The following is a 14925-nucleotide window of genomic DNA, read 5'->3' on the forward strand; positions in this document are numbered from 1 at the left end:
ACGCATTTTTAACAAATTTACACAAAACTTACTACTGTGTAATACCGGGACATCACTTTATTTTTACTTGCATTTTTATTGTACCTGCAATTCTGAATGTGCTTGACTCCCACCCCTTTCACTAATGTTCTTGCTCCCGTCAGCCACACAAACTTACGGCCGCTGTTGCATTAGAAGTCTGCTAGCAGTGAAGTATACAGTACAGAGTATAGTGTGTTTCAGAAATATGGTTGCGTTTTCCATAGGAGGAAGAGCCTATATTATTGAAGCTTATTTCCAGGGGCAGGTATTTATGGAGATTAATTTTATCATTTGTGTTTTTTTAATATTGGTGTCGGCGGAAATTGTTGGAGATTGATTTGTACTCTTGTTGGATATTAATGGAAATTTTGGAAAATACAATTATTTCGAAATTGGAGTATTAACTCAGTATGAATATTAGTTTCCAAATAATTAACATTAAAGATTCATTGGATTCTGGTAAAGGTGCGGTATGGCCAATAGACAATATTTGTTGGATTGAGACTGTATTTAACACACATTCATTAAAAACGAAAAAAAAAAAAAAAAACTTGCAGCCCTCAAATTAATACTTTCAAATTATTAGTGAACTGTTGAATTCTCCATCTTTTGAGTTCACTAATGTAATCAGAACACCTGGAATACCATGTAATGTAGCCTACTTGGATATACAAATTCAAATGAAGAAATGTCCGAAAAAAGAACTCAGAATATGAAATTCGCTATGAAAAGACACAATAATAATAATTCACGAATGTTCATATTTCGCTATTAGAACTCTATTTCGCGATTTGTCGTGATTGTTTTGTCTGCATATTATTAATCAGAATCACTTAATTCGTAAAGATTAGTAAAAATCTATTGTATATCTATTATGTCGTGATTTTCGCGATCTCCGTAAATACCCGCCCCTGCTTATTTCGCACAGGTACGGTGTGTAGCGTGACTGAATAATTTTATCTGTGTGGACTGAGCAGAACTGAAGATTAGAATTACCGAAAGTACGGTAATATTCTGAATAAAGTAGCCAATATATTGTGACAGAGCTGGGATACGATCTCACGACCGGCAGAAGGATTACAAGGTCGGCCGTGGTTCGGCGCAATTTGCGCGCGCATCTGCTTCCTGTGGCATGTACTATGGCGTAGAGAGGAGAGAGTAGAGGAGAGAGAGCGACCGCGGCAGAGAGGAGAGAATTCGAGAGTGCCATCTCTGGACATCCTTGGAAATGTCTAGCATCGAACATTCTCGTAGCTATGGTTTGGTTTAAATTACGACACGCGAGTGAACTAGAGCAGTGTTGTTGTAATCGTTGGACAGCAAGCCAGCCAGTCTTGTGTAGCAGTGAAGCCAGCTTCGAGACCGGAGTTCGACTTGACTTGTGTCCGTAACTGTGGGAGCCGGAAGTCCTGAGTTTGAGTGCAGTGGACCGCAGTTGGGGGATCTGAGTTCGAAGTTCAGCGGATTGTCTCTGAAGGTCTGGGGTTCGAGATACTGTGAATTGAGTGACTGAGCTAGAAGAGCTAGCCAAGGCAAACGAACTGTGAACTGAGAACTGACAGTTCTGATTTGTAAATAGTGCTTTGTGAACATTAGTTAAGATTAACGGTTCACTGTTGTTCTCAACAATTCAAGTAAATTGTCATTGTCGTCTGTGGAGTGCAATAACGAATACTGTGTTATTGTCACTGCCATCGTGATCTAATACAGGCCGTAAGGCAGACCACGTGACTCGCTTAACAGCTGATCGCGAAAGGCGGTCTTTCAACCATATGAATTAGTTGCAGTGCATGAAGAATAACATATATTTCTCTGAAATGCAGTGTAATTGCGTCAGTAAAATTTTAAACAGTGATTGTGAGACACTTGTGACACAATTTACTTGCAATTTAAGGTATAATATTATTTCTGGTGTGAAAATTACGTTGTTGCAGGCAAGGTTCGTATATGTAATACCTGCCTTTATTTCGATTAAATGTTGCGCCCTTATGTGGTTAAGTGAAATTTTGGTCTTATAAACAATAGGCTAAATATGTGTAATAATATATACGTGAAAGTGAAACATTGACTGGCATGTGAAGTAAGTTGTGATTAGGCCTAAGTGCAGCGTTACCGATGTTACTCTTGTCTAATCCATTATTGCTAGTTTACCGTATTTGTCTTATTAAATTTAAATTATTGCGCCCTTTTTATTTGTGAATAACCTACATTATACGAGTAAATAATACGACGTTTGATAATATACACAATTTGAACTAAAAACGAGATACATATAGTATATTACGAAAAATTATACCCTATAGTTTTCATTACTGTTACAGTATCTAGAATTGTAATTAGTTGAAATAAAGCACTCATGCTTCATTACGAAATTCTTGCACATTCATTTATGCACGTTTCAACAATTTTCAGTTGCATCGCACGCATATTTTAATGTGTTGAAGTTATAGGTTATGTTTATTCTATCAGTACTTGCCTTATTTCCATATTCGCAATTGTGCATTATAATTAAGCATAACGCTACGTATAACTTATAAATGCAATTTGTCTACACTTCAATTGTATTTATTCGTTCCAGACGGTACTCCAGTCTGAAGTCTGATTAGTTTAATATGTTACTAGGGCTAAACTAGCGCTGAGGTAGTTCCCTTCGTATTCATACATCTTGCATATACAAATTAGTTCGGTTCGTTCAGGATCTTAATATGCCTTGCTTATAGGATCAAATGCATCTCCACAAAAAATAAATTCAACTGTTTTCAGTTCAGAAATTACCGGAACTATACCTCAGCGCTACTAAGTAATATAACGTATGTACATTTCATAGGAGGGACTGTGGCGAATTTTCTACCTATAAGTAAGGACGTAACCGTGTTCTGAAGTTTATCCTAAAAATATTTTCTTCGTTATTAAATCTCAAAACCGTTTTCGTTCTCAACTTAAGCCTAAAATGTTGACGCAAATAGCTTATGTTAACATGGTAAATTCTCTTCTCATAAAAATAACACAGTTTTATTTATTATTCCTGCCACATTATGCAACACACAAATGGAACTTATGCACATATTACATTGAATAAAAATTTAATTGTATTATGTATTTGTTCCCTACTATACTGGGTTGTAATGAATTGTATTTATCTAACCTACCAGATTAACACACAACTGTACATACACTAATTTCATAGGAGGGACTGTGGTAAATTTTGTACCTACAAGTAAGGAAGGTAGATGTGCTAAATTAAAATCACAATATAGATAATTCTTCTTTATTAAATCTCAAAATAGCTTCCATTCCAAACTTAAAATGTTGATGCAACCAGGTTATGTTACCATATAAAACTCCGTTCACATTAAAATAACACAGTTTTGTAATTATTTCTGCAACATATTATGCAATAAGAAGTGTGAAGGGGTCTTATACACACATTACACTAAATAAAATTGAGCGCCGACACGCTATAAAGTAATATATTTCACTCAGCTCCGTATACTCAAATAGAAAAGCCCGACTCATCGAGTGACGTCACACAACCTGCATTACGGCCTGGTCTAGATCACGATGGCAGTGGTTATTGTGTGGAGTGCAAATCCCATTGTTGACGAGAGCATTTAAACTAAATTGTAGAAAGTGATTATTATTATCGTAACACTAAAGTTACATTCTTGTTTTGTAATAAAGTTACAATGTAATGAATAAAACCGCCTGAAGAGTTGAGTTTGTGAAAAAAATGTTACTACTCTACTGTATTTTGATAAAATACCGTAAACGTAGTGATGAAACTGAAAATCCTAATATCGTATTTGCCTGTAACATAAATGGACACATTACTTTTCTCTCCTCCTATAGCTAGTAAAATGATTTGTTTACATATTGCACTAGTAACACCAAACTCCTGTAATGGAAGGGGGTAACAGTGTTTCCGAATATAGCCAGGTTAGTGTTAAAATTGTTGGTAAAAATAAAGTGATATCCCTGTATATTATCTATGACGCTTTCAAGTCTGAATGGAACAAAGAATCTTGGGATCACACTTTCTAATTAGTACGTACTTGGGTCTGTCGCTGAAGTCGGGCAGTCTGTCCCTGCCCACCACTGAGTCCAACTCCGCCTGCACACGGCGCTGGGCGTCGGGGTGCCGTAGCATCGTGGCGAACAGGAAATCCAGCGTCGTACTTGTGGTCAGTACGCCCGCGATGAAGAAGTCCATGCACACCATCACCAACTGATCCACTGAAATTAGGTTGCAGTGTTGTAGAATCCTCGGAAATAAACTTCTAATAGTACATTATGCAACGAGCCTATAATGATAGTAATTTAGACGCGAGTTTCATAATTTTCATACGAGCGTCTTAATTACCATTATAGTCAAGTTTCATACGACTTTTTATGCTCGACCATATTTATAACTTGAAATTATTCATAAGTATTCATGTTATTCTTATCTGACTGAGGAGCGGAACTGACCTCGTGCAATACCTCGTGAATTGTGAGATGTGCGCAGACGCGAAAGTATTGATTTTTTTCCGAGAAACAAATGTCGACATTGATATAATCTAGAGAGTCTAGTCTTTCGATTGCATATCCGAGAATAATCGATACTTGCGCTTTCATATTGCTACAATGGTATTTTCTGATTGGTGGAACACCTGAACTTTAATGAATAGGTATACTTTAATGAGGTCCATTAAAGGGCTGCTACCAGGTGTATAATTACTACATTTCGGCATGGTCGAGCATAATAAATAGTAATATACGTTACAAGAGCGGTATGTTGACGTTTTCATGTTCGAGGAAAAGATTGAAAAAGCGAAACGTAGTTGAGCTCTTTTAATTTCCGAGAACATGAAAACAAACATACCGCTCGTGTATCGTACATTATTTTGTGCGAAGATCGTTTATTACATACCTGAAAGACGAATTTCTAATTAGTTCCAATGAAATCTCCATCTTGGTTTCTGTTTAATGACGGCAACTTCGGAAAGCCAAAACATCTTTCTTCAACATTGTTGCTATAAAATGTTTTCTGTGTTTACTATACTCCAGCAGGCCGTGATATACGTCTGTCTTTTTTTTCCCCCAGTCTATAAATGGGAACTTAAAACAAACGGTAAGGTTATGTAATGATTTATTTTTCATTTTAATATTTTAACAATATTATTTATACAACATATTGCAGTAATAACATCGGCATCTGGAATCTTGTTGATTTTTTCACGGCTTCCTTAATGTTACTTGTCTCAGGAATGCAATAAGTTTCGTGGAGTAGTAGACTTTACTTAATTTTTGCAAATATTTAAAAACAATAATTAACATTGCAATTTAGGTGAAATTGCAGCGGTAAGTTTCCAATTTATAATTATTACTCTGTTAAACGTCTCTAAAAATAATATGTTAAGAGCCTAAAGCAGTAAAATGAATGTCGCGCTTAAGCGGTAAGAAGAGGGAAATTGTTATGTGTGTTATGTTGGGAATACTGAATGTGGTATTTCACACTTACCGCGTATTGGTTCTGTGCGGAAAACAAGCAAATACGCACGATCTCGCACAAAAAAACTTATCTAACTCGGGAATATATCAGAGTATAATCTTCAATAATTTCAGTAGTTGAGCTTTGATGTGTCATACGAAAAAGGAAGTTAATAAAATATTACAAAATTCACACAAATATTATCAATACAGAGCAACAGTTCTGACGAGAAACTCCTCCACATCATCAGGTCGAAACTCCCTTTGAAATTTGAGGTACAATGAATCAAAATCCATTTAGTCCAAACATAGGTAAACATAGGTAAAATGCTTTTTAGAAGAGAGTAATTCCTTCCTCCTTCCTATCAGAGATTGTCGGAAGCTGTCAAAATTGAAAAAGAAATTGAAAATTCATCCATTAAACAAGCAAACACTTCACTATTATTAAATGTATAACAAGATTTGTCAAATTATATTTTTATACCCCTACTGTTTGTGTGTAATCGGTCCGATACATTGACCGAAATTTCATGAGAAAGTTTCTTCTCCCACGAAGGTTCGAAACAGCGTTCATTCCGTATCTCTGGAACAAAACAAAACGCCTTACACCGCGCGGTGGTCAAACTGAACTCAGGAAGGTCTGATTCGTGGTTTATAATTAACTCCGACAATATTTCTATTACTGGATTTGAGGTAGGTGGGGTATGATGATAGAGACTGGATTAATCTTGCACAGGATAGGGACCGATGGCGGGCTTATGTGAGGGCGGCAATGAACCTTCGGGTTCCTTAAAAGCCATTTGTAAGTAAGTAATATTTCTATTACATTTCTTGCACCATGCTGATCACATGACAAATAGGTCCAGCTATTATTGAATTTTTAATGTTGGTTACCATTTTCATACCAATAAGAACGGAATGGGAAGATATATAGAGACGCTGACAATATTTCTTAAATAATAATATTATTAAACATTATTTAAATGTACTTGTCTTTAAAAGATGCAAACGATATTTGGATTTTTAAATAGGCTATACAGGGTGGAAGTGAAATAGTCTTGCAGATTTCCAGAGCGAATACGTGGGAAGTTCATTTTTTTTTTTTCAGAAAAAATGTTTTTCCCAAATGTTTAACACACTCTTATTCGGTAACTATTGCGAGTAGGATCGTGATTTTTGTCCATATCGATTGGAAATTTAATAAAGATTTATCCGTCTGGAATATTTCAATAGCATGCGCGGTTTTCGTGTAAATTTAATTTCAAAATCCTCTAAATTCAAGCCACTGCACATGCGAGCAAGTAGCAACGTCTTGGCAGAGAACAGCTCACCCGCCGAAATACACCGAGTTCATTGAACTCTTACATCTGTATCACGAGAAGAGTGTGTTAGCGGCGATGTTGCCGGACTACTGAAACTTCAAGCTTATTTTCTAATTAACCGTGCATTTAATCACATAACGTAATATAGGTTTTCTATTCATTTCAGTGTACCCTACCGTCCTTTTCAATCTGCAGGATTATTTCACTTCCACCCTGTATATCTGTAGTGCTCGGGAAAATTGGCACAAGTAAAAAATGTTAATTTTACAGAAGAAGGAAAAAACTGTCTTCACACTGGTTTATGTCGATTTGATTTTCTTCTGTATGAATTATTGTAAGGGAGAAATACTTATGTCTCTTTTCCCAAGTGAGCAGATGTTCCGTAAGTTGTCAATAAATTAATAAAAAATGGAAACTCACTTATGCAACTTTTCGCAAGCACTGCAGATATATAATTATCATGAAATATCTACAATATGCAATAAAGTAAATAGTATTTCTTTACTCAAAGCTAAATTTTCTTGGTGCGAGATTATTCGGTATGAATCCGTGTCAGAGTTGCAGAAATATTCACGTTTTGCAGGTGCATATCGGTCCCAACATCAGGAAAGGTAGGGACAAGATGGATAGCTTATCGATAACTGTTGTTAAACCGAGAAAACGTCGGGAACTCGGGAAGATCAAGAGTAGGTCTTTAGTGAGATTTCATAGGAACAGGACATGTACTATAAACTTACAGAAGTACGGTAATTACAAGGATCGACGCATTTCTTTCGTTCACTCCAAGTACTAAAGTCTGTGTGATGAATCTTGTCTCACTGTAAAAAGAGAGAGAAAGGAGGTATGTCTTACCTCGTCTGTGTTGTTATTGCGATGGGGGGAGTGAAGCGATGCCAGTGGCGGAAGGGACTAGTTGATACATTCTGTAGCGCAAAATAAAGTAACATAATATCTCTCTTCGTACTGTATAGTTCCTTCACTGAGCTTGTCTTTCAAGAAATTGAGTTCCGGTAGCCTGTACAATAACAAGATTTTGAAAGGAATCCTGAAAATTTACAACCCTCCTATAACCTCCACCCTCATTTGAAGGGACTTGGTTTTATTGCTACTGAGACAAGATAAACATTACCAGGTATAATAAATTGTAAAAATAGTAAGAAAGAACATCACTCTGAAATTTCTGATAACACAAATTGTGTCTAAAAGAAGAAGCACAAACAAATAGTGTTGTCTAGAAAATTAAATTATGGTTTATTTAAAGATGCTCGCAACTGCCGAGGTTATATCAGCGTCGCCGGTGTGCCGGAATTTTGTCCCGCAGGAATTCTTTTACATGCTAGTAAATCTACTGACATGGGCCTGTCGCATTTAAGCACACTTAAATGCTATCGACCTGGGCCGGGATCGAACCCGCAAACTCGAGCATAGAAAGCCAGCGCTATACTGACTACGCTACCCAGACTGACGTGTTGTCTAGATATTGCTACAACTTTTATTAAAGAAAATCTCTAAAAGAAATAATAATAATACCAAACAATAAGTTAATGAAATTCGTTAACGGTTAAGGGATAGTTTCGGGGGCGCCATCCTTCATTGGAAATAATTTAAACTTTGTTCAGGAATGCTTTCCGGCGACTATCATTCAATTTCTAGAGCTGCGATAATTGTATGCATCGCATATCCATGTCCTTTTAGGTGCAACAAGAAAGACGCAATGCTAAGGTGGACTTGGTCGACTTCAGCTACTCTACTTAACATGTTGTAGCCGTGACAACGCGCACTTTCACCGTCCCCCATCATTGGCGCTGTAGGCGTAAGGCCAGGAGTAATCTCCGAGAAGTCCACTTGACAGATATGGAGTGTCAGTCCACTCTACGGATATGAATGGAGTACCAGTTCAGATAATAAGTAAATTACGCGCAAGTTCAGGGTTACGTATGATTTTCCACTCTAAAATTCAACTTTTCATTTGGAATTGTTATTTTTCATACTGAAGTATTTCCATGACTAAGGAATAGCCACTCCGTGTATGGCATTCAACCTACCTGTGAAAGACGTCTTGCCTTTCCTGAGCTCCATCTCATGAAGAAATGCGTCGATCAGATCGTCAGTTTTATCCTGGCTGTATAGTTTCTGGTGCTCCTTGATTGTTGTCTGTAAAAAGTCAGAGTTTAAGACATAATCAGTGGTCAAACGAAACATGAGCTGCAAAGTATGACTTAAGACATTCACGCTGTTAAACTTTCTGCGTGGATTTAGGTTTTTGCACCATATCATAGTCTCAAATACAGGGGCGGCTCGTCCGTAAGAGCTGCGGAGCTGCAGCACTCCCTGCTTTGACAGGATAATAAAAATAATATTTATTTTAATTTGTAGAAGAATTGTTACAGCTTTTATTGGTAAATTGCTTTATATTTCATCTGGCCGGGAATGTGTACTATTATCTTATGCATAATCTTTTTGCGCGTCGACTGTATTGGAATTGACACTGCATTCAAAGTCGTCCTGGGATCTGCAGGGTGGTCAGCTCATAGAGAGTGTGTCTTGCTTGGTCAGGAGGTAGAGAGGTGAAGGGAAGTAGAGGGAAACTGCCGCTGTTTAAAACCCATATCTCGCTGCAGTGGCTTGCAGAGCCAGACCACAAGGGATCTTTCCTCTCCTCCCACACCGCTATTGAAATGCTGCGTCAAATGGATTCTCTATTCCCTTGAAACTTAATGACAAAATTTTTATTTTCTCTTCACATACTTATTGTTGTAGAATCTTATCGAGTTAATATAACGAAATTAATATTCTCTTTTGCCTTATTATTGCGTATATATCCAGCAGAACCTAATATTTGCCTTAACTCAAAATGATTGCACGATTAGAATCCTTTTGATATAGCACGTAAAATACAAAAGAGACTTCTTTTCCAGTTTTAGAAAATTATTGACCATCAGTATATCTGAGTGTTGCTTTGGTGTGACGTCTTAGTACCGTAACTTAATCAGTGCAAATTTGCAAGCATGAGTGTGTGTGAATTACAGAATATTAATTTTATTTTTCTCAACTTTCCCTCGCGGAGAAGATTGATGTAATGAAGTGAAATTATAGGGTCGTCCGTTACCCGACTTAGGCTAAATCTTACTCAAGCTTCATCCAGCCGAAATAGTGCATATATGTAAGGAAGTATAAGAATGAAATTTACGCTAAGCATTTGTGGTTACGTGGATGTGAACAAAAAAAAAATCTGTATTTTGTTTTCCTTGCCTCCTCTTCGGTAGTGATGCTGCATGGACTAGGAGTGGTGTGACATATTTAGGACATTTGCCCCTAAAAAGCAAAATGCACGAATCTTCGCAGCCTCACCTGAAAAATGTTGTTTCATTGGCTATGTTAGGTAAAACTAATATTGCTGTGCAATTAAGTGAAACGAACAGAACAAACATTCTCAAACATAATCAAGAAGTGAGAAAAAGTCGTGAAATTATTTTTTAAAAATATTGATTGTATCAAATTTTGTGGCCAATGTGAACTTCCCCTTAGGGGACATGATGAAAAAATGACTCGAAGAACTCTGGTGTATTTCGTGGGTTGCTACAGTTCGCGAGTAATCTAAATGAGCCTCTCAAAAATCATTTGGAACATGCCACTGTTTAAAGGTAATTCTAAGACAATTCAGAATGCTCTGATAGATTGCAATTTGAGTGTCTGCCGATCTGAAATTCAGACTGAAATCGATGGTATTAGTTTTTTTTAGCGATTAGCAAATGATGCCACAGACATCTCCCAACTAAGTCAGGAAGTTTTGGTTTTTCGATATGTAGTGCATTTATTTTTGTCCTATACTTATTAGTAATGGTATCAAGAAGTGAAATTTGTATGTACCAAAATCTACTGCAGCTCTCCCAATCCACAAGTTCACGAGCCGCCACTGCTCAAATAAAAGGTATGGTTGTGTGATACATCAAACACATGTTCGGTATTTTCCGGACGTCTGGTAAACCTGCACATGGAGTACCAGCATGAAAGTGGCGTTGTAACGTTTACAGGGTGATCCATTCCGACACTATGGCCCGTATGCACAGTCGCGTTTAAGACCGGTCTTGAGATTGTCTCGAGACAGCGACATAGAATTCATATGCATAGTCTAGTTTTCAAGACGGGCTTGAGATTTTCTTAGGATATCGTTGAGACTGGGCCAAGACTGCCAATGACCGGTCTTGGGATGATCTCAGGCAACTGTGAGGACAAAAATGGCGGCTATTTTACAGCTGATGACGATTTCGTCGAGTTTCTGAGGATTGGAAATTAAGATACCATTGAACATGAACCACGGTTGCCAAGAAAATATTTGATAAACAATGAAAATTCGTTAGATTTTTACTGTGATGAGCAGTTTTAAAAACGCTACAGATTCACAAATGACACCGTCGTCGTAAATGGTACCGTATTTATGTTACCGGTACTATTGCTGACTGAAGAATCAAGGACAGGTTGTGATCTTCCTATTACTGAAATTCGATAATAAATAACTATGTAAGAACAAAACTAAACGAAATTTAACTTACTTTCGTAACATTTGCTTCTTGGTTGTATGCATTGCATACGTCCTCCCAGGTTTTTTTTTCTTTTTGGATAAAGAAATTGTGTCTGTCCTTTTATCTTCTAATATTTTATGCTTACCCACTAAATCAATTAATAATAATTTCTCCTCTGCTGTATATAATTTGTGTTCGACCGACATTTTTTATGTTTACAATCGCACACAATGCTAATTTCCGGAGACTGATCACGTGATCAGCAATGACGACATAAATGTATGAAAACATTCTGTTTCAAAGCGAATATTCTCAGCACGGTCTGAGGATTGTCTCATGACCAAGACAGGATGGAGAAGGCGACTGTGAATACGAAAATTCAGACTGGTCTTGACCTGTTCTTGGTTTTGGGACAGTCTTGAGATTAGCTTGGCGTTGACAGTGCATACGGGCCTATTACTTCCTGACTGTTGGCAACCCTGACTTCGACAATCATCCCATAATAAGGAGGTTGGCAAAATGAGCCTCAGTCTTCGAGCCTTGTCAGAAAGTAAACAAAAATGTTTAGATAAGGAGTGGAGTATATAAAATTTGTGGCATCAGTTACCATGAAGATGTGTTTGAGGTCGGCGTTGATGCGTCGGATGAGGTTGTAGCCGCTCCACTCCGGGGCGAGGAAGCGCAGCCAGGGGCACAGGTCGAGGGTGCCGCCCGCCATGTCGAAGGCGGAGGAGCGCGCCTTGAAGGCGGAGAGCAGGCGGCGCAGCAGAGGGTCTTCGCGCGAGAACCCGGCGCCCGCCACCAGCACCCACAGCGCGCTGAGCACCCCGGGGGCGCAGGCCTCCCCCACGCGCGCCTCGCCGCCGTCCGCCAGCAGCTGGAGCAGGCCCCGCAGCTCCGCCGTCACCAGCGCCTCCATGGGGCCTCGCCCCAGCCCCAGCTGCTTCAAGTGCCGCAGTGCGAAGCTGCGCTGCTCGTGCCACAGCCCCCCGTCCGTGAAGGTGATGCCTGCAAGCAGCGCACAGGTCAACTTCTGGGGAAGTAGGATCTTTAAAATCAGACATATACCCGCCAGCAGCGACGATTGCACGCTAGGACTGTGTCTTGTACGTCGATCCTTTTTCAGCAGATGTACGAATAATGCGGTTAGCTCACAGATTTACAATGTGAAGTTAAATGAAAGCTAGATATAAGGACTTGACAAATGTTGAACTTTTCAAATCTTTACCAAAAAATAAATATCCGAAGTTTCGTTCTTTCGCTTGCTCTGTTGAAGCCATGTTCGCTACAACTTACGTTTGTGAAAAATTATTTTCAACAATGAAAATAGTAAAAACCAAATTTAGATTACGACTGACAGACAAATATTTTCGTGATCAACTACGACTGGCAGTAAGTGACATAATTCCTGATTTTGAAACTCTATCGCAGAGACATTGTGAAGACAGTTAATTTTAGGTTGTGATAATGTGTCCTATGTTTTCTTATTCATTTTTTTCTTCGTTACATGTACTAAGCATTAGTTTGTAACCTTATACTGTATAAAATTATATTTAAGTGCTTGACGTAAGGAAAATGAAAATCCATTCATAAGTCAGACAGTTGCTTCACTTCCCCTTCGGGTGTCCGCCTCCCTCCATAGGTGCTATGCACGTTGCAGGTTACACACAGTGGCTCGACGCACGATCACATATTCGCCACGGCTGGACTAATCTATCCACACATCATAATCTGTCTACAGGTCACGACACGACACTCTATTGTCAGTCCCTATCCACATAACTTCTGCGTATTCTTCGTCCGTTCTTGGAATTAATTTCCTACAGATGTTATGGCTGCCCTATCTTAAACGCTTTCAAGCCCAAAGTGAAACATCTTATTTTAGAAAGCACAGCGTCCCAGAATATACATTAAAATTCACAATTGTATCTACTTTATAAAGTAATCATATAATTTAATTTGCCATCTAGTTTAAGACGTTTAAGTAGGTATTTAATTTCGAAAATCTTCTGGCTTATGCATACTTACCTGTCGTCTCGCTTGACTTACCTTTCTTCCCACCATAATCTGAACACACGCTCTCGTCATGAAACAATACTAACAATACCATCCCATCGCACCTCCTCGTACTCATTCTCTTTCACAATAGCCCTGCCAAGACTCTGGAATTCGCTACCTGCTAGCATCAGGGACTGTCGAAATAAAATTGAATTCAAACGCAAACTTACTAGGCACTTGGTCAGTAATTGAGACTCGTTCAGACATGGTTTCTTGTAAATAGTTCTCTTAATCTATCACAAAATATTTCAATATCCGGTAATTTCATCACTATAGAATTTTGTTATTGTAGGTTTAATTTGTAATTCAGTAAATACAAAATATTCTTTGTTCTTAACTTCCATGATAAAATGTCTAGCTTTCATTAATCAGGTAATCTTGTCGTACTTTGATTTTTATTGTAATTGTAAATTTAATATTAATTGTAATTTTATTGTTCATATTATAGTTGTAATCCCCTGGTAGAGGGGCAGAGAAGGCCTGACGGCCTTATCTCTACCAGGTTAAATAAATAAATACTACTACCACTACTACTTTTTCTGTTTAGATCTTGTCTTAGGTATATCTTTAACTGTCTGTTGTACTAACATTATATTACCATGTATTTCCTTTTTATCCTCTGGTTGAGTGGAAGAGAAGGCCTCACGGCCTTAACTCTGCCAGAAAAAAATAAAGCATTACTATTATTTTTTCTTAATATATTTGTATTATATTTCTCTTCTTTGAAGAACAGCAGACCCTGAGCAGATGGCGAAAATACGTCGATTTCCGTTTAGTCCTTTCAAAGAATGTAAACAGGAACAGTAGCTACAGTTCTGATATAGTTCCTTTGGGTTGTCACTCACCTCTGCGTCCCCCCATGGCACGCAGGCGGATGAAAAAGGAGTCGGGGCGTCCGTCGAACTCCTCACGCGTGAGCACGTGGCGCACGAGGTCGTGGCCGAACACCACGACGGTGGGCGCGGACAGCCGGAGCCCCAGCACGGGCGTCTCGTGCCGCCCCGCCAGCGCGCCCAGCGCCGCGTGCAGGTGTCTGTGCTCACTACACGCCCGCCGCAGATCAGGGAAGCTGCCCACCAGCGGCAGCCATGGCGGACCTGTGCGAAGATAAAATGCTTACAAGGGAACTCGTGTCGAAACCTCCCCTCTAACTGCGCGCGCACATCTCCACAGCTGATACACAAATACAAAGCGTTTGTCAGGGAACAGATTCCGCTCGGTAAATGCCATCGGGTCCACACCTGTGGAGTAATGGTCAGCGCGTCTGGCTGCGAAACCAGGTGGCCCAGGTTCGAATCCCGGTCGGGGCAAGTTATCTGGTTGAGGTTTTTTCCGGGGTTTTCCCTCAAATCAATACGAGCAAATGCTGCTTAACTTTCGGTGCTGGACCCCGGACTCATTTCACCGGCATTATCACCTTCATATCATTCAGACGCTAAATAACCTAGATGTTGATACAGCGTCGTAAAATAACCAATAAAATAAAATAAATAATAAATGCCATCGGCCTTACTGGTGACAGACTACAGTAC

At 38.8% G+C, this 14925-nt stretch overlaps 1 protein-coding gene across 2 annotated transcripts in view; it reads right to left on the bottom strand.

Moving 5' to 3' along the window:
- The window catches only part of LOC138713173 (methyl farnesoate epoxidase-like), a 143550-nt gene that overhangs the window by 12012 nt on the left and 116613 nt on the right, over positions 1-14925 (bottom strand). For both annotated transcript variants that reach the window (XM_069845045.1, XM_069845044.1), the window contains exons 2-5: positions 14239-14490; positions 11943-12343; positions 8858-8966; positions 4074-4254 (exon numbers count right to left, since the gene is read on the bottom strand). In XM_069845045.1, the coding sequence (XP_069701146.1) occupies positions 4074-4254; positions 8858-8966; positions 11943-12343; positions 14239-14490 (943 nt within the window). The remainder of the gene's footprint in view (positions 1-4073; positions 4255-8857; positions 8967-11942; positions 12344-14238; positions 14491-14925) is intronic.

The sequence above is a fragment of the Periplaneta americana genome, chromosome 14 (assembly GCF_040183065.1).
Source record: "Periplaneta americana isolate PAMFEO1 chromosome 14, P.americana_PAMFEO1_priV1, whole genome shotgun sequence".
Lineage (NCBI taxonomy): Eukaryota > Metazoa > Arthropoda > Insecta > Blattodea > Blattidae > Periplaneta > Periplaneta americana.